Below are 24,980 nucleotides of genomic sequence, written 5' to 3'. Positions count from 1 at the left end.
GTGCGCATGCCCAGGGAGGGTGCAGGCATGCACGAATGCACTGTTGCACATGTGCTTTCAGCACGCAAGAACAAAAAGGTTAGCCATCACTGGTGTAGCCTTCTGTTTGTACAGGTAGTTCTCAACTTATGATCACAATTGGGCCTGAAATTTCAATTTTAAGTAGGTGTGATTGTAAAGCAGTCATCATGTGACTGGATTCAATTTCATGATCCTTTTTTCTCATGATCATCAAGCAATTCACCATGGTTAAGTGGATCACGTAGTCATTAAGTGAATCCAGCTTCCCTGATCAACTTTGCTTGTTGGAATCCAGCTGGGAAAGTCACAAATCACGATCACATGAACGCAAGATGCTGCAACAGTCATAAATGCAGGCTGGTTGCCAAGCATCCAAACTGCAATCCTGAGACCATGAAAGGGGTGCGATGGTCGTAACTTTGAGGATAGGTCATGGGTCACTTTTCCTGAGGCCATTGTGAGGTTGAACTGTTAAATCGGCGGTTATAAGCTGAAGACTGCCTGTACTTTTCCTGCTGTCTGGTAATGGAGAATAGGAAGTTATCACTTTCCCAAAGAATACAATGACCAGGAAAACTTTACCTGGAATGCAGTGTTTGGTGGCTGATACAGGAATTGTGGGTAAGAAAAGCAGGATTGGGAAGGAAAGTTTAGAGGGCACCTCATGGGAATCAGATGTTTAATCCAAGCCACACATATGGGTGGACCCCCATTATACCTTCAGAAACAGTAGGAAATTGAACAGGTCTTCAATCAATTTCCACTTCTTGCTTTAGATATGTAGGTATAGTCAGTTCAACAAAAATAATGTTGACAACATGGATTAATGGCTTGCTTTAAAAACTATGATAATGCATAATTCTGGTGCTGTTTTTATGTTTCTGTTTGCTACTGACAATCTTCTAGAATATATGTTCTGATTCTGGCAAATTTTCTCATGGAGACAGTAAATAAAATATATTTGTGGCAAATTGAACAATATTTTAAACATGGACATTGTTCCTACTCATTTAGAGAATGAACAGTATTTATTCAATAGACATTCAGTCAATAATTAAAAAAAATACAAATGACCTTTGATGGTAACCCAATATACCACAAGCACCAGATCATAGTTTTGTTTTTTTGTTTTTTTTGTTTTTTAAAAAAACAAGATTACTTTGAGAAAATACAGCACCAGGAAGCAAAGATTTATTTATACTATCTTCTTTTCCACTGATTGTCTTCTTCCCTTTTATTGCGTTGATAGTGATATTATGATATGGAATTTTAGAGATATAGAAATTTAGAGCAGAGAACAAAGCTGCCCGGTATGTAAAAAAATACGATGGCACAGTCTCAGCATTTTTACATTATAGGATTATTTATAGAGACAGGTGAAAAAACATTAATTTATTTATCCTTGGTTTGAAATTCCTTTAAGCAAGTTTTTAAAAAAGAACTGAATTCCTAAATTCACCTGATTTTGTAATATCAGATTTCAACACAATTTAAAAAGTAAATTTCAATTTATTTAAATGAATATTAATAGTCTCCAACTCACACTTATGTTAAAAACCAAGAGGGATTTTCATTGTTTAACTACCAGTGCATAGGCCTATCAAGAGAAATTACAAACCAGTAAAACAGCTCTTGTTGCTACCATCGGCTTCAGATTATTATAATACACCTCAAGGGAATCCAAATGTTCTTAGGAAAAATACAGTTTAATAAGTATAATGTAACAAAAATGCGAATTTCCATTTTTCCTCTTTTCTATCCCCCCCCCCCAACACATTAATATTAATCACCACTGATGGCTTGCTTGGTTAGATCATGTACTTAATGTACAGCCCAATACATTAATTTATATTTGGCTACAAAACTGAGGGAGCACTCATGCTACAAACATTTCTGTGAAATGTATGGACCAGTTTTATCAGCATACCGAAGTGTACAAAATTCCAATCCCAATAAAATACTATTAATCATAATTATATAAGCATTTAAAATACCAAAATATTGCAATTAGAAAAAAACACGTAAAATGTATGAAAACATAAATTACATTTCAAAATCTGTACATGATTCATCTCACAATAAGGCATTAATCACAAAAAAATACATTCTGTACAAAGTCACTTATTTTGGTTAAGAATCTACAATCACTATTTTTTTAAAAAAATGAAGAATGTATGTGCATATGTCTAGTACCTAACATAAAATAAATTGGCAATTATGGCTGATCGCTCTGCTCTCTAGCACCGTCTTAAGAGAAAATTAAGTGAAAGCTGCGCTGACCAGGGAGCTCAACCAAATGCGGTGATCTCTTACTAAATTTTACTTTGAACGGGCAAAATGGGTTGGCTTAAGTCATAACATTTTGTTTATTTATTTAGCCGTCCATTTTATAATCAACCCTGGGAAGTTCCTAATGTCCAACACAGCTTATGCCTCTCATTTCTTTGGGGAGCAAAATATATTTCCTGCTAAATCAGGTCAAACTTCCATTTAATTATAAAAATAATTATCAGATTTCTTTATGAAAGGATTGGTCACTGAGAAAAACTGTTTGTCATTCTGCTTTTCCCTGTACTTTACCCATTTCTGAATAATTCCACTGAAAGTTTAATGCATCAGCAAGATAAACCTGTTATTTATTTTTAAAAAGAAACATTTGGCCATCTCTTGGCATGCAGCTCAATTTCATGTCAGCTACTTTGCTCAGTTATCAATTTAACCAGCATTCATTAAAAATACAATCAGAGTTCAAGATATACACGAGGTGCAATGCATTTCTACTATATGTTGCACAGCAACAGAATTTTATAAAAGCAGACTCCCTCCAAGAGCTGTAATCAACCTTAGATTTTAAAATAACTATTCTACATCATGTTTGCAAATTTCTTCTGGAAAAATAATCCATTAAAACGGCGTATTCAATATTGTTGCCTTTATGTGGATTTGGAGTTAGCAGTTGTAGATAGGAGTCTGAAGTAAAACACTGATTGTATAAATCAGAAGAACTACAATCTTCAGCAAACTAAAAAGAAGTCCAGTATTGTTGTCATGATAAGGCAACGTCCTTAGGGTTCTGACTGAAATTCAGCATCGTCCATCTGAAGAGTGTCATTATCACCCAATAATTCTGTTTCGGGCACAGAGCCTTCTTCTTCTTCCTCTTCCTGGACCAGATTCTGAGCAATGTCTTCTGTCCCATTATGTATCTCTTCTACTCCTTCAGTCAGGAGAGCAGCCCGGTCAGCCATGGAAGCATTGGAGGGAGCAGTTGTTACATATCCTGTACTAGTGGAACCACTCCCACTATGATGGGAAGCTGGTTTTGGAATCATCTGAGGAGCCATCTGCTGAGGAGCCATCTGCATTGGGATTTGGACAGGATAAAAATTTGGCAAGTATGCTCCATAAGCTGGCATTGGTTGGTAACCATTGACAGGAATGTAAAGTTGAGGAGGGGGCACCATTGGTCTTATTTGTCCTTTCATTGGTATGAACTGTGGCTGAGAGAACACTTGGGTTTTCTGCTTTGGCCCAACATACCTGGTGTTGCTGACATTACTAACAGGGCTTGTACTGAGGGAACTGGTTTGTGTAGTGTTGCTTGCCCCAGAGGTTTGTGCAGAACTGTTGTAATTCGACAGGTTTCCCCATGTTCTCAATCTGTTGTGGATATCTTTGAATCTTGGTCTTCTATTGGGAAATTCATTCCAACATTCCAGCATCAGTGAGTACATCCATGCAGGACAGTCATCTGGACATGGCAAAACCTGCCTGTTTCTAATCATCTCAATGACATCTTGATTGGAATAGCCACAGTAAGGTTGCAAGCCATAGCTGAAAATCTCCCACAGCACTACGCCATAAGACCAGATGTCTGAATCAACTGAAAATTTGCCATACATGATTGCTTCAGGGGACATCCATCGAATAGGAAGAGGATTATTTCCCATCAGTTTATAATAATCAGCAGAATAAACTTCCCTGAAAAGACCTAAGTCAGATATTTTCACACTGAGTTTATCAAACACAAGCACGTTTCTGGTGGCCAAATCTTTGTGGACCACATGGTGGCTTGAGAGATATTCCATTCCTGATGCTATCTGAGTTACAATGTGAAAAAAATCAGCTGGCTCCAATGTTGATTTCACTGTCTTATCATCATCGGTGCTACCAATATCAGAGTGGGGAGATCTCATCACAAGGAACTCATGGAGATCACTATGAGCACAATAACTAAAAATCATGCTGATGGGCTGTTCTTTGGTCACTATTCCCAGTAAACAAACTATATTGGGATGCTGTAATCTTGACCTCATCATTGCTTCATGCTTAAATTCTTCTCGGAGAGTTAAATCTGCTTTATCCTTGAGTGTTTTGATGGCAACGGTTTGTGTTTGCTCCCCTGGTGCTGTGCCAAATAGGTGACCCTTATAAACTTTTCCAAACTTCTCTTCACCCAACTCCTCCATAAATCTCACAGTCGAAAGGCTGATTTCTTTTAGTTTATTCTGAAAGTAAAAAAGAATAATGGGATAAGATGGCCGACTATATTAGAAACCCTTAGCAGCAAATCAGCAATAAAAATCCTACTTAAAATTAAAGGCTTTGGTCACATTTATATTAACCTGTTTAAATGCGCAAAATCTGTTTCAAGGGCTTTTATTATCTTGGCATCTGGTCTGAAATCAAACAACTGAGAAATGAAGACATGCTGGAAGAACATATTGGAAGGTTTGATATGGTGAAGAAAATCCAAATTAAAATGTCAAAGCAGAGGGCTCTAGAATAACTAATATTAAATGTTACGTTTATGACATAAAATAACCTGTGCATGCTTATGCATACATTTGGGTAAAGTACCTGTTTGTGCTGATTAATGAGAGGCATTTCCATATCTTGGCTGGGAGAGGCCATCAGCTGACGACGCTGTGGAGTGGTGGCAGATGCCTTCTGCTTGTTTCTGCACATGCACACCAAGAAGAAGAGGCAGGCAATAACTAAAGGGATGGCTATGCTTGGAACCAGGATGTAGAGGATTCCCATTTTGCTGCTGTCACGTGGGTCTGTGAGGTTAAAAAAGATTGCGTGTTTTCAGACTCAGTTCAAAAGCAATTCAAATATATTCCAAGGCTAGAGACAATGTATAGCTCACAGCAGTAGGTACAGGTAGTCTTCGACTTACAATCATTTGTTTAGTAATCTTCAGAACTTACAGTAGCACTAAAAAAAAAGATTTATGACACATATTCACACTTACGACCACTGCAGCATCCCTGTGGGTCATGTGATCAAAATGTGGATGCTTGGCAACTGTTTATGAGACTTGGAGTGTCCCAGGGTTATGTGGTAACCACATGCAATCTTCTGACAAGCCAAGTCAATTGGACAAGCCAGATTCACTTAACAACCCTGTTACAGATTTAACAACTGCAGTAATTCCCTTAACAACTGTCCCAAGAAAGAACGTAAAATGGGGCAAAACTCACTTAATAGAGGACTGTCTGTAATACGGACATACACATCTATGTAATGTAATCCACAGTGGACACAAAGAGCTTATCTTAAATAAAATGCAGAACAATTAGTATGAATTTCAACACTATCTATATGGATTGTGTTACCAAAGCATATCATTCTCAGGGTCAAGTGGTTTATTATAAAACTATGATTCATACATAATTTTTTGCTCACAGGTTGCACAGTGGAAAAGCATCCAAAACTGATCCCCTGTGAAAGTATTAGATGAAGTCAAATCAAATATTTATTGCAGTCATAAACCAGCATAAGGAGGGGATGAGCCTAAGAAGTGCGAAATACAATCATTAAAAAGCAAAAGGGATACAATAAGAGTAAAAACACTAACCTAAAAAGCAGAAAAGGCTAGAAAACACACAAAAACCAATAGCTAGTTTTTAGCTCAGACTTGTGAGTCAACCTGTTGAAGTAAATAGGAGGTTGTAAAGACAGCAGGAACCGGAAGTGAAGCTTGTTTATGAGCCAAACTCTCTTTCCCAATTACAGTATATGACTTGGTAACAGTAGGATAGAGTTGTCCCCCCTCTCCTAGTCTTTCCTCCACGTAAAACGAAGGAGGACTTGTTCTCTTCTTCTGCTCTCCAATTAGGCCTGATTCCACTCCCTCTTTTCATTTCTGCACTGAAAAGAAAATGACTGCTTCCTTTCACCATCCTCCTATAAAACAGAAGGCACACTGTGCTTGGAGAAAACAGGAACAAACTCTGATCTGTTCTCCATCATTTTGTTGTGCCGAATGAAAATAGGTTTATGTTAAAACCAAACCTTAAAAAAACATTTATTGATTAAAACAGTTTGACAATGAAGCCTCAATTACCTTATCACCCAGCCTTCTCCCAGAAAAATGAAATACCCTAGGAAATATTGAAAAGGCAGAATATTTCTCTGGATGTGAAAAGAAACATGTTTCAAAAAGACAAGGTAACTCTCCCTGAAGCTTCCTGCCCCCACCTTTTGTCCATAAGCCATTAAAGCCTGAGCCAGTCCCTTTACATAATAAAAGAGTTCTCCCCTTCAGCTCCAGGGGGATGGGATTAAGGCATGATAATATTGGCACTTTACTCAACTGACCACATGGCATCTGAACTCAACCAAACCTGGATTCAAAACTCAGCCTAGAGGGTTGCCCTTGAATGGGCCCAAGTGAGTCTGACAACCAATCAGAATACATTTCTTACACAGGAACAGGAAACAGATAGGTGAGGCCGAACAGATTATAAAAAGCCCTGAAGCCCTTCTTCGGCCCTTCCCTTTCCTTCTCTTCTCCACCAACCTTGAAGTATGTGATCACCTTTTCTGTTCAGGACTCAGGCCATGTGGTCCTGTCCACCATTAAAACCATCTTTCCAAGCAGCCTCCATGTCTCCAGTGTCTTTTTCCCCACTTGGAGCCGAACCCAGAAGGACATTTCTTCCAACAACCTTAAGAACCGGAGAGATTCCCTTCAGTGAATGGCTTGGACTTCCTGCACTGAGTAGGGATTTGGATTTGATGATCTAAGTGGCCTTTTTAAATTCTGATTTTATCTTTCATTTTCTCTGCACAGAGTGTCTTTCCCCAAGCACAGGGGCAGGGAATAATTGCTCCTTGTCTTGTACTGCACAATACTAGTGTGTGGAAGAGGAAGCAGAAAGTGAAGAAGAAAGGACAGAGAGAAGAACAGGTGGAGGCAAAAAGTGAATGGAAAGCAGATGATGATTTTGGGAAGATATCTGGTTATACTCTGGTAAAATTAGTGGATTTTTGGCTAGAGCAGCGGTTCTCAACCTGTGGGTCGCGACCCCTTTGGGAGTCGAACGACCTTTTCACAGGGGTCGCTAAGACCATTGGAACTCTAAATTTTAGACTCCCCCTCGCATTCCTCGAAATCCCCCACGGATGGGCTCCGGAGTCATTGCTGGACACGCAGAGCATCTCCGCAGCTCCACACCATGGAAAACATAGCTGCATGCGCACACCCCATACAATTACAGCCTTGGAGACTTTGTAATGGCGGGAAATTCTTCTCAGTTGCTCTGGCTTCTGCAGAAGCTGCTCTCCGAGGCTTTCCAAAGCTCTCCGAAGGCAAGAAGCGGCTGCCAGCGAAGCTCTCAGCGATGGCAAGAGTCCCGCCACCGCACCGGATTCAGCAAAGTGGCTCAAGCAGCAACGGGACATTCTTGGGGAAGGGAGAGCCCGAATTGACTGCCCAGGACTGTTTCTGCGCCGCTGTAAAAATGTCTGTTTTCCAGTTGCAGGAGGGAAGGAAAGAAGCCAGTCTTTTGAAAGAATCCCCCTCCCCCTCCAGAGAGCCTATGCCGAAAGACAGGAAGGGGTGGGCTGGTTTGAATGTGGGTGAGCGGGCGGTTTAATGGCGTGAGAGAAAGCCCCCCCCCCCCACTGCCTGAACAAGGCAGACGGAGAATGAAAGGAGATTTTTTTTATTTTTATTTTATTTTCTTCGAATTTCTAGACCGCCCCTTCTCCCGAAAAGGACTCGGGGCGGTGTACAGTCCACACAACAAACAATAAGTATCAAATACAAATATAAATACAGATTTAAATACACATAAGGAGGAGGTTAAAAATTTAAAAAGAACTGTACGGAAGAATATAAATCTGGTTCTAAAAACCCTAAAATCAGTTAAATTTAAAACCGTACCCTATAAATAACCAGGTAAGAATATGTTTCCAGGAGGTAACAGTTGTCACAATTATAATTATGCCAGGCCAGCTAATCGAAACAGGTGAGTCTTCAATTTTTGTCGGAAGGAGCGGAAGTCTGTGGTGGTTCTGATATCAGGGGGGAGGTCATTCCAGAGGGTTGGGCCCATCACAGAGAAGGCCCTACTCCTTGGCGTCGCCCGCTGGCATTGCCTAGTGGACGGCACCTGGAGAAGCCCCTCCCTGTGAGAGCGGATTGGCCGCAGGGATGTATGTGGGAGGATGCGATCCCGCAAGTAACTAGGTCCTGTGCCATGGAGCGCTTTAAAGATGGTAATCAGGACCTTGAAACGCACCCAAAAAACTACAGGTAGTCAGTGCAGCTCGCGCAGGAGAGGTGTTACATGGGAGTATCTAGAGCTCCCCATGACAACCCGCGCGGCCGCGTTCTGGACTAGCTGCAGTCTCCGGGCGCGTCCCAAGGGAAGCCCCATGTAGAGAGTGTTACAGTAGTCTAGGCGAGACGTCACCAGCGCATGAGTGACTGTGCGTAGGGCATCCCGATCCAGAAGGGGGCGCAATTGGCGCACCAGGCGAACCTGGTGGAACGCCCCCCTTGCCACGGCTGCAAGATTGTGTCGGGCGGGGGGGAGCGTTGGTCTCATTATTGCTGGAGTTGCTTTTGCCTGCTCCAGCATGGCGGTGGACTCTTGCCATCAGTTTAGTGGCCCGTCTTCTCTGCTAGTTCGGGTGGGTGGAGAAAGGAGGCATGCAATAGTCAAGGGCGAAGGTGCTCCCCTTGCTGGCAGGGGTGCTTTATCACAAGCATCCTTTCTTTCTCCGCCCACTTGAGCAAAGAAGGCGAGCCACTAAACTGATGGCAAGAGTCCCACCACCATGCTGGAGTCAGCAAAAGCAGCTCCAGCAACAACAGGACCAATAGGGGGTGGGAAATCCATGCAGAGGGAGGAAAATGCATGCATTCCCCACCCCCTCCATTGGAAACGAGGCAACTGTCAGAAGAGGGCAGCACACGCCACGTGGGCTTATGCAGCAGCCGAAGAACAGGAGGTGAGGTGACCACAGTATGTGTGTGTGTCTGTGTGTGTGTGAGTGAGTGAGTGAGAGAGAGAAAGACAGACAGACAGAGAGAGGCACAGAGAGACAGAAATGGGGGGAGGAGAGAAACACAGAGAGAGACAGAGAGAGAGGAAGGGAGGGGAGAGACAAAGAGATACACAGAGAGAATTACAGAGAGAGACAGAGAGGGAGGAAGAGAGGAGAGAGACAAAGAGCCATACAGAGAGAGGGAGAGAGAGAGAGATAGACACACAGAGAGAGAGACAAAGAGACAGAAAGAGAGAGAAAGAAAGAGAAAGGAAGAATTGGTGGCTTGTTTGTTTTTTCTTTCTTTTTTTTCTTTTTAAAAGAAAGGCACTCTTTCCACTTAGAGCCGGGAGCCTGCTCTTAAACGTCCCAGACAAAATTTCATTTATTTGTAATTAGAAATAAATATTTCACAATATATAATTACATATTGTTTTTGTGATTAATCACTATGCTTTAATTTATAACAATAAAAGTACATCCTGCATATCAGATATTTACATTACGATTCATAACAGTAGCAAAATTACAGTTATAGAGTAGCAATGAAAATAATTTTATGGTTGGGGGTCACCACAACATGAGCAACTGTATTAAAGGGTTGCGGCATTAGGAAGGTTGAGAACTAGAGCAAGCACTCAAATAAATGTTCATTTACAGTGGTACAACCTTATTTGACCCAAATCAACTTTAATATTTATATCCTGTTCTTTTAGGAAAGAGCAAAGATGCCACAAAGAGGATGTAAAGAGGAAAATGTAATTAAAGAAAAGTTCAAAACAATGAATTGATTTTAGTCATAATGAATGCTAATAGGCATTGCTCAAAGCCATGACCTCATTCCCATTTTATTATTATTATTTTTATGGTTAATCTTTGGTGAGATTCACAGCCTTTGGGGTTGGTTGGTAGCTCAACAGTTTGAGTCCTAACCAAGGACGTAGGAACTGTTAAGGTAATGTCAGAGAATATAAGCTGTTCCAGTATATTATTATTATTCAATTGTATCACAGCGGCCAGTTGTTTCGCCGGATTTGGCATTACTAGTCGGGCCCCATCCAGTGGCCTAGGACGTCGTAATGTATTTTTGTAATATACGTGCAGATCCAAGCAGTGCAGCTTTTTGCATTTGACTGATGGTGATTTTGTCAAGTTTTAACTGTTTTAAATGTAATTCCAATGCTTTTGGAATAGCACCCAGTGTGCCGATTACCACTGGAATTACCACTGCTGGTTTGTGCCATAATAGTTGAATTTCAATTTTTAGGTCCTTGTATTTCGTGATTTTTTCATGTTCCTTCTCGTCGACCCTGCTATCACCTGGTATTGCGATGTCTATGATTGTAACCTTATTTTTCTCAATCAGTGTGATGTCTGGTGTGTTATGCGCCAGTATTTTGTCCGTTTGTATACGAAAATCCCATAGGATCTTGACCATCTGATTTTCGGTGACTTTTTCAGGCTTATGTTCCCACCAGTTTGTTGTTGTTTTAATATTATAATTTTTGCACAAATTCCAGTGGATCATTTGTGCTACTGAATTGTGCCGCAATTTATAATCAGTCTGAGCAATTTTTTTACAGCAGCTGAGTATGTGGTCAACAGTTTCATCAACTTCTTTGCAGAGTCTGCATTTGGCATCATCAGAGGATTTTTCGATTTTGGCCTTAATGGCATTTGTTCGGATAGCTTATTCTTGCGCAGCCAGGATTAGTGACTCTGTTTCTTTCTTCAATGTACCTATTGTTAACCATAACCAAGTTTTTTCACTGTCCACTTTATCTTTTATTTTTTCAGAAATTGACCATGCAATGCTTTGTTCTGCCAACTCTCCATTCTTGATTTTATCACATCTTTTCTGTATTCTTGTTTCGTCTGTTGGGCCTTCAGTAGATTTTTGTTCTTTACTTCGATTAATAGATGTTCTTGATTTTCTTTTAAATAATCAACCAGTGAATGTTTTTCTTCTTCAACTATTTGCTTCACTTGTAATAATCCTCTGCCACCTGATTTTCGTGGCAGGTATAGTCTATCAGTGTCACCACGTGGATGTAAACTGTAGTGCATTGTCATTAGTTTCCTGGTTTTTCGGTCCAAAATGTCCAAATCAGCTTGTGTCCAGTTAACTATACCAGCTGTGTATCTTATAACTGGTATTGCCCAGGTATTTATGGCCCTGATTGTATTTCCACCATTTAATTTAGATTTCAAAATTTTCCTAACTCTGTTGGTGTACTCTCTCCTGACAATAGTTTTTACTTCTCCATGTTTAATGTTATCCAACTGCAGAATGCCTAAGTATTTGTAGGCTTCATTTTTGTTGTATTTAATTAGTTGGCCATTGGGCATTTTAATTCCCTCACACGCAGTGATTTTGCCCCTTTTTATGGATACAGTGGCACATTTTTCCATGCCAAACTGCATTGAAATATCGGTGCTGAATACTCGGACTGTGTTTGTCAGTGATTGGATTTCTATTTCTGACTTACCATAGAGTTTCAAATCATCCATATATAATAAATGCAAATTTTTTTCAGCTTCTTTGGCTGTTTGGTAGCCTAATTTCATTTTTTAAAAATTACCGACAGCGGGATCATCACGATGATGAAGATAAGAGGTGAAAGTGAATCACCCTGGAAAATTCCTCGCTTGATATTAACCATTCCGTAGTTCTCATTCCCTACTGCCAACTCAGTTCTCCATTGTTTCATCGCCTTTTCAGTGAAGGATGTAATATTTTTGCTAATGCCAGTTGTTTCTAAGCATTTTATGATCCAACTATGTGGCAATGAGTCAAATGCCTTTTTATAATCAGTCCAGACCATATTCAAGTTCGTTTTTCTTTTCTTACAATTTTCTAATATCATTTTATCAATCAGGAGCTGATCTTTTGTGCTCCTGCTTCTTCTTTTATTGCCTTTTTGCTCTACTGGCAAGATGTTGTTTGTTTCCAAATAATCCATAATATTATCTGCAATAGTGCCTGTGAGTAATTTGAAGGTTGTTGGCAAGCATGTTATTGGTCTGTAGTTTTCAGGTATTGTTCCTTTAGTTGCATCTTTCTGAATCAAGTATGTTTTTCCAGTTGTCAACCATTCATCAATTTGACCATTTTGTAAAATTTCATTCAGTTGCCTGGCCAATATTGCATGTAAACTGGTCAGATATTTGAGCCAGAAACCATGTAATTGGTCATTTCCGGGTGATGTCCAATTCTTTACTTTTTTTACTCGATTTTTGACCATCTCAGTTGTTATTTCTAATACTTGCATTTCTTTGTTACCAATGCTTTTCTCAAAGTCCTATATCCACTTTGCTTCCTTATTGTAGTCCTTTGCATTTTCCCACAATCCTTTCCAGAATTCAGCTGTGGCCTGCTTTTCTGGTTTTTCACTTTTGGTGTCACCATTCACATTAAGACTTTGATAAAAACGCCATTGGTCTGATCGAAATTGTTGATTTTGTTTGTATTGGATGATTCCTGCCTCATATCTCTCAATTTTTCTAGCTGTTGCTGTTATCTGCTGTTTTACAATCTCTACAGCTTCATTGATGTTTCTTGTATCCAATCTACATCTTCTGATTAGCTGATCTATGATTTTGCTGTTTTTAAGCCGTTGCTCATGCATATTCTTTAAGTTGCTAGCATCTGCCTTTAATTTTTTGACTTTTTGTTTTAATCAGATTTTCCACTTTGGCTTTGATGCTTTTCCCATTGTGTGCTTAGGTACTTTGATTTTAATGCCTAGTTCATTAGTGACTATTACAGCTGCACTGTACATTAACTGATTCGTTTCCAAGATGGATCCTGATTCAATTGTTGAAAGCACTGCATTAACCATTTTCATGATAGGACCCAAAATTTTCTTAGGGACAGTTTTTAATGATGGTAAACGTTGCCTTTCCTCACTAGCCAGAAAATGCTCCATGATCTTGTCCTTCAGTTTTTTTGTTTTTGAGTTGGTTCATCAGTTGGTTCAATGGAAACTGGTTCTGGTGGTAGTGTTGTTATTTCCTCTCTGACAGCTTCCTCTGGGAGTTCTACTGCGATTTCGTTAGTTGTGTCTTGAGTATCAGTTAATTCCTTTTGTGATGTTGTTGTTTTTTTGTTTTGCAATTTGCCTGAATTTCCTCAAGTTCAACTTCGCTAAACACTTTATTCCGTATAATAAATCACCACGTGGATGTAAATTGTAGTGCATTGTCATTAGTTTCCTGGTTTTTCGGTCCAAAATGTCCAAATCAGCTTGTGTCCAGTTAACTATACCAGCTGTGTATCTTATAACTGGTATTGCCCAGGTATTTATGGCCTTGATTGTATTTCCACCATTTAATTTAGATTTCAAAATTTTCCTAACTGTTGGTGTACTCTCTCCTGACAATAGTTTTTACTTCTCCATGTTTGATGTTATCCAACTGCAGAATGCCTAAGTATTTGTAGGATGATGATGATGATGATGATGATGATGATGATGATGATTACCAAAGATCTGATAGTCTAATTCAACATAAAAATAAACCAATGGCAGCTGACGGGACTTTCCTATTATTCCACGAATTTGTGTAATAAAATATGAAAAAACACCACTAAATGCAATATTTTTGGTGCATCACACAAAGAATCTTTTTAAAGTCATAGTACAAAGAATCGGTACTGACTGCATTTGGAAATAACAATAAATCTTAATTTAACCTCTCCATAGTCCTACCCACAAGCACCCATTTGGGGCCCAGTGAAAAACTTAAAACATTTAGTGTAAGAGGCTATTTCAATCTAAGTGTCTGTAACCTCATATTCCACCATTTCCATCTATTTTCAGTTTAGGACCAGCAACTCATTTTAATAAAAACTAGTAGAAATTAAAAAACATAAAATCTTACCATTGCCTGTATAATATATATAGTGCTCTTATACTGAAGGGCAAAAGCTAAACCATATTCATCCAAACCGTATATATGTAAAAATGCAAAGCAGTGGATGTATCCTAAGTCCTGTATTTCCGAGATGAACAACTGTATATTGAACTTAATCATATTTCCTCTCATACATCTTAAAGGCATCATAGCCAAATTTAGTCCCCAGATATATATATATATTGTTAAAGTTAAACAATAAATAAAGTAAAGTTTAACAATTCTCTCTGAATTACAGTGTAATACTTGGATTAAACAGCTTTATCCACTGGACAGAAATGCAGCCAAACTTTTTATGTCAACGAAGGATTATAAGTGGTAGGGAGGAACAACTGCCAAATTACTCCAGAAGAATCATTAGACAACATAACTGCCCCACATGACAAATTTGCCTTAAGGAAGGAGGGAAGACAGGCCCTGAATTTTGGTTCAGACTTTGGTTCATTATAACAATGCAAAGACTGGTCAAGGAAACAAACAGTTGCAGGGTGAGATCAATGAGGCATGACATTTATATTTTTATCTGTATGTTCAGACAGACCATGAGGGGTGTATCCTGTTATCTGTCTAGGACAGGGTATAGTCCTGTATTTGTCTAGCAGATGTTAAATGTTCCTTAACGTATTTTTATTCTCGGCTTTTTCTGTACTTTTCCATTTCTCCTTTTATCAATTTAGCAAATGTATGCCTACGTATATGCTTACGTCAAAATGACTATATAAGATTGTTGTTTGAGACTGTTCGGGGTTCAAACCCCCATATGCTGTTTGAGCTGTTTGAACCTGCGCAATAAACTTTCTTGCATTGCAAAGAGCTGGTCTTTGAGTTCTCAATTTCCACAACAACATGGCACCATCCAGATGGGACTCTTAGACGAGGCGAAATTTCGCTGAGGGCAGGTTTCACCCTTCGGATCCAGGGGAGGCCACTCCCAACTTCCACGGCGCCGTGGGGAAAAATCATCTCCAGGAAAAGGTAGGGGCCTCCCGTGGGATCGACGGTGCTGGAAAACCTAGTCCAAGAACCCTTGAATGCAAGAAAGAAGGTCTGACCTCTTTTCCTGGCCAGGACGTGTGTGAAGACTTTTCAGGCGAGTATATGTTAACTTTGTGAAGTACCTATCTCATTTGAAGATAGAAGAGGGGGACTGATCACCCCCTGGAGTCGGGGCGTCGACCCTAAAGAACTCCGTGTTAGGTTGTGTGGGTGGTTGCCACCACAGTCCCCGCTAGTGGTCGTGGTTTTTCCAAGGCTACGGGTCGGTGGTTGTGCTGTTAGAGATGGGTGGGTCATCGAGCATTCCCAGCACACCGTTGGGATGCATGTTGAAAGGGTTTGAGTCCTATTTCATTTACACCCATTATGCAACGCCCTATCCTGGAATTTCTAAAGAGAGATTAAGATATTTGTGTGAGAAACATTGGCCCCACCTGGGGGTGGGGTGGTCAACTCAGGGATCTTTCAGAGAGCAAGTTATAATCAGTTGTGGCTTTTGATTCACCAATATGAGGAGAAATATCCCAATCAATTTCCCTATATAGATCAGTGGCGTACCACTGTGGTAGAGAGGGCGGATGAGCTCTTACAATGTCAGGCGGAAATGGTGTGGTTATGCATTGCCAGACAGAAGGGAAATAAGTGTAAAACATCTAAAAAGATTTGTAACAATTGTTGTAATGAAAGCATAGAAAAACTTCAGAAAACAGAGAAAAATGTAGCTAGTGAAAAGAAAATATTGAGTGTGGACGAAGATGATGTTGTAAGACCCCCACCATATGTGCCGCCCCCACCTTTGTTGCCACAACAACCTCAAGTTGCTGCGGCAGCGGGGGGGGGGGCACCAGCAGTGTGTAGGAAGCAGAAGTTTGCAGATGTTATGCCAAAAACAGAAATTACTGAGGGGAAGTCTGTGAGTGAAGATGAAGAAGGGGGGTCAGAAGAAATGGAGGAATTTGTGGGAGTAAAAACAACAACAACAAGATCTGTTATATTTTGTTCCTAGACAGGAGGGAGATGTAGTATTACAGTATGTGGATGATGTATTGGTGACAGGACAATGTGAAGATACTTGTTGGGAGAATACCAAAAGGTTGTTGGATTTGTTATTAGATTGTGGTTATAGAGTATCCAGGCTGAAAGCGCAGTTGGTGAAAGAGAAAGTGAGATATTTAGGCTATGACATCGACCAGGGACGCAGATCGTTAGGACCAGAACGAAAAGAAGCAACTTAGAACTGAAGAGAAACTTCCTGACAGTTAGAACAATTAATCAGTGGAACAGCTTGCCTCCAGAAGTTGTGAATGCCCCAACACTGGAAGTCTTTAAGAGGATGTTGGATAGCCATTTGTCTGAAACGGTATAGGGTTTCCTGCCTAGGCAGGGGGTTGGACTAGAAGACCTCCAAGGTTCCTTCCAACTCTGCTATTGTATTGTATTGTATTAACACTTAGTGATAGTCATAGGATACTAAATAAGTAATCAACATAAATCATACTAGGATACTAAATAAAATAATATAAATCGTAAGATACAAGCTACAAGGTTATAGTCATAAGAAGATAGGTAATAGGAAAGATGAAAAGAGTAATAATAATACTACCTTGATTCTCTGAAAATAAGACCTCAATTGGGCTTTTGAGCTCATGCGCTAAAATAAGCCCTCCCTAAAATATTGCACACAGCAGCAGCCATGAAGTGACCACGCTTGCTGTCTTCTGTGCCTCAAAAATAACGAGACCTCCCTGAAAATACGGCCAAGTGCTTATTTCAGGGATCAAAAGAAATTAAGACCCTATTTTATTTTCGGGGAAACACGGTAGATAGAAGGCAAAGATATGCAGATAGTCCTCGACTTACAACCACAAGTGAATCCAAAATTTCTGTTGTTAAGCAAACTATTTAAGTGAAATTTGCCCCATTTTGCGACCTTTCTGCCACAGTTAAGTGAAACTGGCTTCTCCATTGACTTTGCTTGCCAGAAGGTTGCAAAAGGGATCACATGACCCTGGGACACCTCAACTGTCATAAATATGAGTCAGTTGCAAAGTGTCCAAATTTTGATCTTGTGAGCATGGGGATGATGCAATGGTCATAAGTGTGAAAAATGGTCGTAAGTCATTTTTTTTAGTGCCATTGTATGTTTGAAATGTTGCTAAATGAACTGTTGGAAGTTGAGGACTACCTGTATTGCCATTGTTGTTACAGGATTATAACAAACTAACATTTTCTTGTCCTATTAATGTGCACACCCCACATGCAGTACAGTCAGTATTAGATAATAAGGGACACTTATGGATAAGTAACCAGAGATTGACTAAGTACCAAGCCATGTTGATTGAAAATCCCCAAGTACAGTTGGTAAGGTTGAATCCAGCTACATTGATGCCTACAGAGACTGAAAAGGAACATGATTGTTTGCAAGTATTGGAGACTGTTTATTCAACTCGCTCTGATCTGTCTGATATACGTTTGAAAGATGCAAAGTTTTATTGGTATACAGATGGCTCCAATTATATGCATGAGGGGAAGCGTGTGGCCGGATATGCGATTGTGGATGATGAAGGTGTTGTAGAAAGTGGGCCGATAGGAGGGAAGTGGAGTGCTCAGGTGGCAGAATTGTGGGCATTAATAAGAGCTTTGGAAAGAGCAGAGAAAGAAACTTTGAATGTGTGGACTGATAGTAAGTATGCTTTCCTGACTTTACATGTTCATGGAGCAGTTTATAAGGAAAGAGGCTTTCGAGATTCTGCAGGAAAGTATGTCCAACATGGACATTTGATTAGTCGCCTCATCGATGCAGTATATAAACCTGCGAAAGTTTCTGTTATGCATTGTAAAGGCCACCAGAGGGGGGACGATAGGATAGCCCAGGGAAACCGACTAGCAGATTTAGAAACCAGAGAAGCAGCCAAACGAGCAGGCCCTACCCCTGATTTAGCAATTCATGTGGCAATGGATTTAGGAGTGATTCCACCAGAAATAAAGCCAACATACACTCAACAGGAGTGTATTAAGGCCACTCATGATTTACATGCTAGCATAAAAGAAGGTTGGTATGTGATGCCAGATAAAAGAATATATGTGCCGACGTCAGTAGCATGGACCTTGGTCCAGTTATCACATGAAACTACTCATATGGGGAAAACTGCCTTAGAAACCGCCCTGAGTAGGGATTATTTCATTAATGGACTGGCTGGAATAGCAGCGAAAGTCGTGGCCAAATGTATTATATGTGCTAAGGTAAATCCTAGGCAGGGACCACTCTTGCCCCCTGGAACCATCCCGGTGTCATATCTCCCAATGGATTATTTGATGATTGATTTTACGGACATGCCAAGATGTGGCCCTTATAAAGCAATGTTGGTTATGGTTGATATGTATACCGGATGGCCAGAGGCTTTTCCCACTAAAACAAAACAAGCTAGAGAAGTGGCTAGACTGCTCCTTAAAGAGATAATCCCTAGGTTCGGACTTCCATCCCATATCTCATCAGATAATGGGCCTGAGTTTGTCCATCACATTAACCAGGCAGTGGCCAACGCAGTGGGGATCAAGTGGAGGTTCCATAGGGCACATCACATACAGAACCCTTAAAGAATGAATCATTAAAATTTGTGCGGAATGTCATTTGAAATGGCCTGCTGCCCTTCCATTGGCTTTGTATGCTGTTAGATGTTCCCCCCGACGCCAACATAAATTATCACCTTATGAGTTAATGTGTGGGCGTCCGCCTACATTGTTAAGAAGAAATTTGATGGGGTGGCCTAATTTGGGACATAAGGGGGGTGTTTGGAACATGGGAATGGTGTAGGAATTAAATAAGCATGTTGAAAAGCTCTGAAATTATGTTCTGGAACAAAGCCCCCCCACCATTGGTAACTAAATGTCACCCATTCAAGCCGGGAGATAATGTATGGGTGAAACATTGAAAAAAGGAACAGCTGGAAGGGAGATGGAAAGGTCCATATGTGGTTATAATGGTGTCTCCATTGGCAGTGAAAATAGCGGAATCCAAGTCTTGGATTCATTGGACAAGGGTTAAAGCTGCTGATGTGGGATGGAACGTGTCGGTGGACCACAAAACCCTACGAAACTGACATTTAAACGTACTTAAATCATATGTATTATGTAGGTAAATAGGTTAAGTGTACCCAGGTTGTGCTAAGAAGGCGGAAGAAGAGGACCTAGCCCTGCGGGACCACACCTGGAAGCTGGTTCCCAAGCACGGCTGAAGATTGGTATGGATTGATGTTTGAAGATTGGGTTTAGGGACTGTGGATAGCAATAGTAGGATCACTAACGCTAGTGTTGCTTTATCACTATTGGGAGTGGTTTGTGGCATCCCAAAACCTAATGATCCTTTGATTAGTTTGTCTCCATTATCAACACCAGTGCCTGAAACCCAACAGTTGGTGACGAGGATTGAGTTTCTGGAAGAAAGAAGCAACCCCTGCTAAGTCACACCTGGAAGCTGACTTTCGACGCACGGGTGAAGAGTGGATAAGTAACACATAGATAGCAAATATATCTTAACACCCCTAAACCTCATATCTATACCTATATCGTAACCAAATAGGATAAGTTTGTATGTGTTGGTTTTGTAATTGTAAGTGTGGGTGTTGTTGCTGTGCGCATTGTATTGATTGTATTGCTTGCTCATATTGTAAGATTGAATGTGACGTGAAGGTTATAGAGGATGTATTATCACTATATATAGGCCATAAGATAGATAACACATCTTATTGTACACTTAAATCTTGCCCTACCATAAACCAAGTTATTCAGAGGTATCAGAAGGAGGTGAGCATACCGGAAGATGAATTTCATTTGTGCTATCGGTTGGTTGGGGGTAAGTGTTTTATTTACAAGGGTGTCAGGAAATTCAGTGTGTGTTAACAATTTGGGACAGTGGAGTAGACCTGAGGAACGTCCAGGTATTGTCCAGTCTTATGTAATAGGCAATGGACAGTGCCAGGGCTATCCACCTCTTGTTTTTACACCAGATTGCTGGAATGAAATTTTACCACATCCTTGTCAAGCCCCCCATGCATTTGATCAACTAGTCAAGGAAGCCTGTCTAGCTCGGAAGTACACAAATCATCTCCTCTGCAAGTACGTAGGCTACGTGCTCAGAAAGGGAATGTGTAGCTATGCTTCATATCGAGAGGAAAGACCTCCTATTATATTAAACTGTGGGGATCCAATATTTCGGGGTTGGGAACGAGTTACTCACATCAATCAGTTGAAACCTGGATGGAAAGGGATATGCACCTTACAACATAGCCGCATAAAGATGAAAAGGAAACAGCGAAGTGTTGGGGAAAAATGGCCCTTAGGGGAAGGTCCCTGTACCCAATGTTTAAAGGATGGAGCCCTCTTCTATCGTTTGGAGAAACCAAAAACATGTACCAGGTTTGACTTAACCACTTGTGCTCGATCCGGGAGAAGAGGTCTAGGTATATACAAAAGATGTAATGGGACAGAAGGGGTACTATGTTATCAGGATTGCAACGGCTCATTGAATCACTGTCCACCCCCTCGTCAAACACCCACCAAAACACACATAAAAAGACTTTCCCCACAAACACATGCACCAAAATATCATGTTACACCAAGAGAAGCACCTAGACGGGCACCTCACTCCACCGAGGCCCCTGATACCTGTTCTCCTTGTATTACAAAGGCACAAGTAGGGAGAACCATTCTCAACACTTTAGTCTACCACACACAATCACCTAGAAACTGTAAGCCTCAGCTTGTCAATTGCATACATAACCAAACCATGTATAGTTTGTGCAACCATGATGGAAAAATTATTTGTTATAACCCTAGTACTCCCATACGGTTGAATGTGACCATATATGCTGGATTGGCTAAATATGGCTCCCGTAATACCCCTGAAGGTGACGGGAAGTTGTATTTTCTCAATTATACTCTAAAGTTAGAAAGAGGAAAAGACCCCTTAAGAATAAGCTTTGATGCATGTATCGCCATGAGCAAAGGATGGGGTTCCACCTGTGGAGACGAGTCTTGGGTAACAGCCTACCAAGCAAACCATAAATATTTGTGTTCCGCTAACTTGAATTGGGCTTATGGCAACCCAAACCAATGGCTCCCCTGTGCTGGAAACACCCAATGCTCTGGCTGGGAGTGCATCTGTGATTATACTGGAGGGGGTTATAAGGGCTGTAAGTATATTACTTCCTTTAGAAGAAGCAGTGGAAATGTAGTAGAGTTAGAAGTGGACCGAAGGCATCCTGCTGTAGTAAGTTATGGATTTGGAATAGATGGTACAGGATCAGATCCAAAAATGTATCTTACTATAAAGGTGGAAAAAGTATTTGAAGGTGAAGTAAAATCCCTGGGATGGTCGGTTTACGATAATCTACGAAAATTAGAAACTCCCCTTTTAATAAGCGTAAAAGCCAATAATCTTTTTGTAGAGCTTGCCGAAGAAGTAGCTAAAACCCTTACAGTCAAGAATTGTTTTGTGTGTGGAGGAACTAATATGGGGGAACAATGGCCATGGGAGGCGCTGGAGGCTCATCCGTTGATCTATAATAATCTTTCCAAGGCAGGGAATATTACAAGGAGGGAACAGCTTACAGGTATTGTCTGGACACTCACCACTAATCTTGTAGGAAGAAACTGTTTTGCTAGAAATGGTACACATTATGTAGGACAACTTATTTGCTTAGGAATTTGGAATGAAAAGTATAACCAATGGACATCTCCAGGTAATGCCACAAAACCTGAATATTTTAATAGAACCTATCTAGGTTACCTGAACTCATCCCGGACGGCTGATGAATGGGTAGCTCCTAAAGACATGTATTGGATATGTGGAAAACTAGCTTATGAACAACTCCCTTTTAATTGGTCAGGTTCGTGTGTCTTAGGTTGGATAAAACCATCCTTCTTTTTGTTACCAATTCAATCAAAACAAATATTAGGAGTCCCCTTATATGAACAAGTAGGATTGAGAGCAAAGAGGGAAGTGCAAACTGTGTTCACAGACTTCCCTTGTGAAGAATATTCTGCTTATGATAAGGAGGATGAGAAATGGACTAGTGAACGCATAGTGTGTACATATGGAAGAGCAACATGGGCAGAAGATGGATCATGGGGGTACCGCACCCCTATATACATGCTAAATAGAATCATTCGGTTACAGGCAGTTCTGGATCTGGCAGGGGTGAGAATAGACAAAGCACTTAATGTTTTGTCGGAAGCCACTGATAAGATAAGAACTGCTGTGTATCAGAATAGATTGGCCCTAGACTATCTCTTGGCTAAAGAAGGAGGGGTGTGTGGAAAGTTTAATTTGTCCAACTGCTGCCTACAAATCGATGAAACAGGGAAGGTGGTAAAACAGTTGACTACAGAAATTAGACAACTTACACATAATCCCACTCAAATATGGAGAGGATTTAATCTGAAGGAGGTATTTGGGGGATGGTTTCCCAAGCTTCCAGGATTACAGGCCATAGTTGCTTTGATTGGGTTGATTGCAGCGGGATGTGTGATACTTCCTTGTGTATTGCCAATTTTTGTTCGAACCATCTCTAATAGTCTATCTTTATTAGCAGAAAGAAAAGCAACTGCTCAGGTGATGGCTGTGCTAGAATATGAGAATTTAAGACCTACAACAGAGTTGGAAGAATATGTGACTCTTCTGGAAAATTCAGATGAGTCACAAAGGGGGGATTAAGGAAGGAGGGAAGACAGGCCCTGAATTTTGGTTCAGACTTTGGTTCATTATAACAATGCAAAGACTGGTCAAGGAAACAAACAGTTGCAGGGTGAGATCAATGAGGCATGACATTTATATTTTTATCTGTATGTTCAGACAGACCATGAGGGGTGTATCCTGCTATCTGTCTAGGACAGGGGATAGTCCCGTATTTGTCTAGCAGATGTTAAATGTTCCTTAACGTATTTTTATTCTCGGCTTTTTCTGTACTTTTCCATTTCTCCTTTTATCAATTTAGCAAATGTATGCCTACGTATATGCTTACGTCAAAATGACTATATAAGATTGTTGTTTGAGACTGTTCGGGGTTCAAACCCCCATATGCTGTTTGAGCTGTTTGAACCTGCGCAATAAACTTTCTTGCATTGCAAAGAGCTGGTCTTTGAGTTCTCAATTTCCACAACAGCCTGATTCTTTCCAAGTCTTCAGTCTTTATCTCCTTTAAATTAAATTAAATAAAAACTAAAATAAATAAATAAATAAAAACAGGCATTGCCAGATCAATTGGCAAGTCCTTAGGTCTCTTAGCATCAGTGTCAATGAATACACACATTATACATTGATAGAAAAAGAATTGATTTCATTCCTAAAAACAGCAATAAAAAGCATTTTTGCACATCAAACAAAGCAATAATAATTCATGCTTGAATAATTTTATTCTAGAAATGGTAAAAAAGAATAGTAATATAAATACATACTACATGCAGGTACTTCACACAGTTCCATGCGTACGTTTTTGTTCTGAGTAAAACACCAAGGTCCTTCCATTTGGCTTCCAGGATTGCGGCAATAAGCATGCCCACCTCCAAGCTCGGAAAACTCTGTACTTGTGAAGTCATGGGGATGAGGATGCTGGGAATCCCAATATTGACAATTGTGGCCTGACTTTGTGACACTGATGGTTCCTCTATAATCAGCACCAGAGCCATTGTAACACTGGTGATCTGCAAAAAATGTAGATTTAACAAGAGACATATGAAACAATAAGAAATGTACCCATTCTCTCTCTCTGCATCGTAAATGTGTTTCTTTGCTACATAGAATGTGTCATCCTCTTTTTAACGACACCATAATCCCTTGCGGGTTGGAGTCTGGGCAACTGAATCGAGCTGAGGGTTTACTGGCCGGATGCCCTTCCTGTCCCATATGCAGAGTTGTTATCAGCAGATATACTCTCAGTGTGCCCAGGGAGAAAAATATCTGCCTCTACCTACGATCAAACTCACAGTCTCCTGATTGTGAGATGAGAGCTTCACCTCTAGGCCACCGCACCACTCTTTCTAACACTCAATGTGTAAAGTTACACCTTGTATGTTTGCTACATACAATGTGTAACTCTGCAATAAAGCTTCTGCTCTACAATATTCCTTTCTTTGATTTGGGATAAGATCAGCTGGTTTTTCAACAACAATGAAGCCTGCCGAAAAAAGCTAGAGTAACCTAGCCAGGAAGTATGAGTTTCCGATAAGCTTTATGCCTAAAGAAGAGTCCAAAAATTAACTAGAACGCCTATGTCAACATTGCTCTGTCTCAACTGCTTGACTTGCTCAAAGTATTCTAGCGGATTCACCACCTTGAAGCTGTCTTCCTCCCTCTCTCCCCATTTAGTTTCTTCCTTCTCTTCTGCTTTTTTCCTGTTAGATCTTTCTCTTGGTATTACTACCAAGTATCATTTTTATTTGTGTATTATATCTAGTCTGGTTGCAAAATATTATCTCCTTTTTCTCCACCAAATTTATTTCACTGCAGTCTTAACATCTTGAGTGTTTAACAACAGTGAAAGATTATACCCTCACTGCACTGTGTTTGGAGGGTTCTATTCTGAAGCAGGCACAACTTAAAGCAGTTAGCTTGAAGAAGGGCATTCGTTGCTTTCAGGGAGGTCTGGCAACTGGTCAGGTGCTTCAGGCAGCCTCTGCATGCTTCTGGCAATATTCCTTTACACTGTATAGATGAGAAGCTGGGGAACGGATTTCACCTGGGCTATTCCTCTTTCTCATCATTGTAT

The 24,980-nt window shown here is 40.4% G+C and overlaps 1 protein-coding gene across 2 annotated transcripts in view; it reads right to left on the bottom strand.

Annotated features, from left to right (window-relative positions):
* Positions 1-1,156: 1,156 nt before the first annotated feature.
* Positions 1,157-24,980, bottom strand: part of ROR2 (receptor tyrosine kinase like orphan receptor 2) — a 169,515-nt gene continuing 145,691 nt past the window's right edge. For both annotated transcript variants that reach the window (XM_081943265.1, XM_081943266.1), the window contains exons 7-9: positions 23,671-23,916; positions 4,882-5,084; positions 1,157-4,529 (exon numbers count right to left, since the gene is read on the bottom strand). In XM_081943265.1, coding sequence (XP_081799391.1) covers positions 3,087-4,529; positions 4,882-5,084; positions 23,671-23,916 — 1,892 coding nt within the window. In that variant the 3' untranslated portion in view covers positions 1,157-3,086. The remainder of the gene's footprint in view (positions 4,530-4,881; positions 5,085-23,670; positions 23,917-24,980) is intronic.

Source organism: Natrix helvetica, assembly GCF_964273705.1.
Source record: "Natrix helvetica genome assembly, chromosome: 2".
NCBI classification, from domain to species: Eukaryota; Metazoa; Chordata; class Lepidosauria; order Squamata; family Natricidae; genus Natrix; species Natrix helvetica.
The sequence above is the reverse complement of the archived record's forward strand: the minus strand, read 5'-3'. Positions and strand labels throughout refer to the sequence as shown.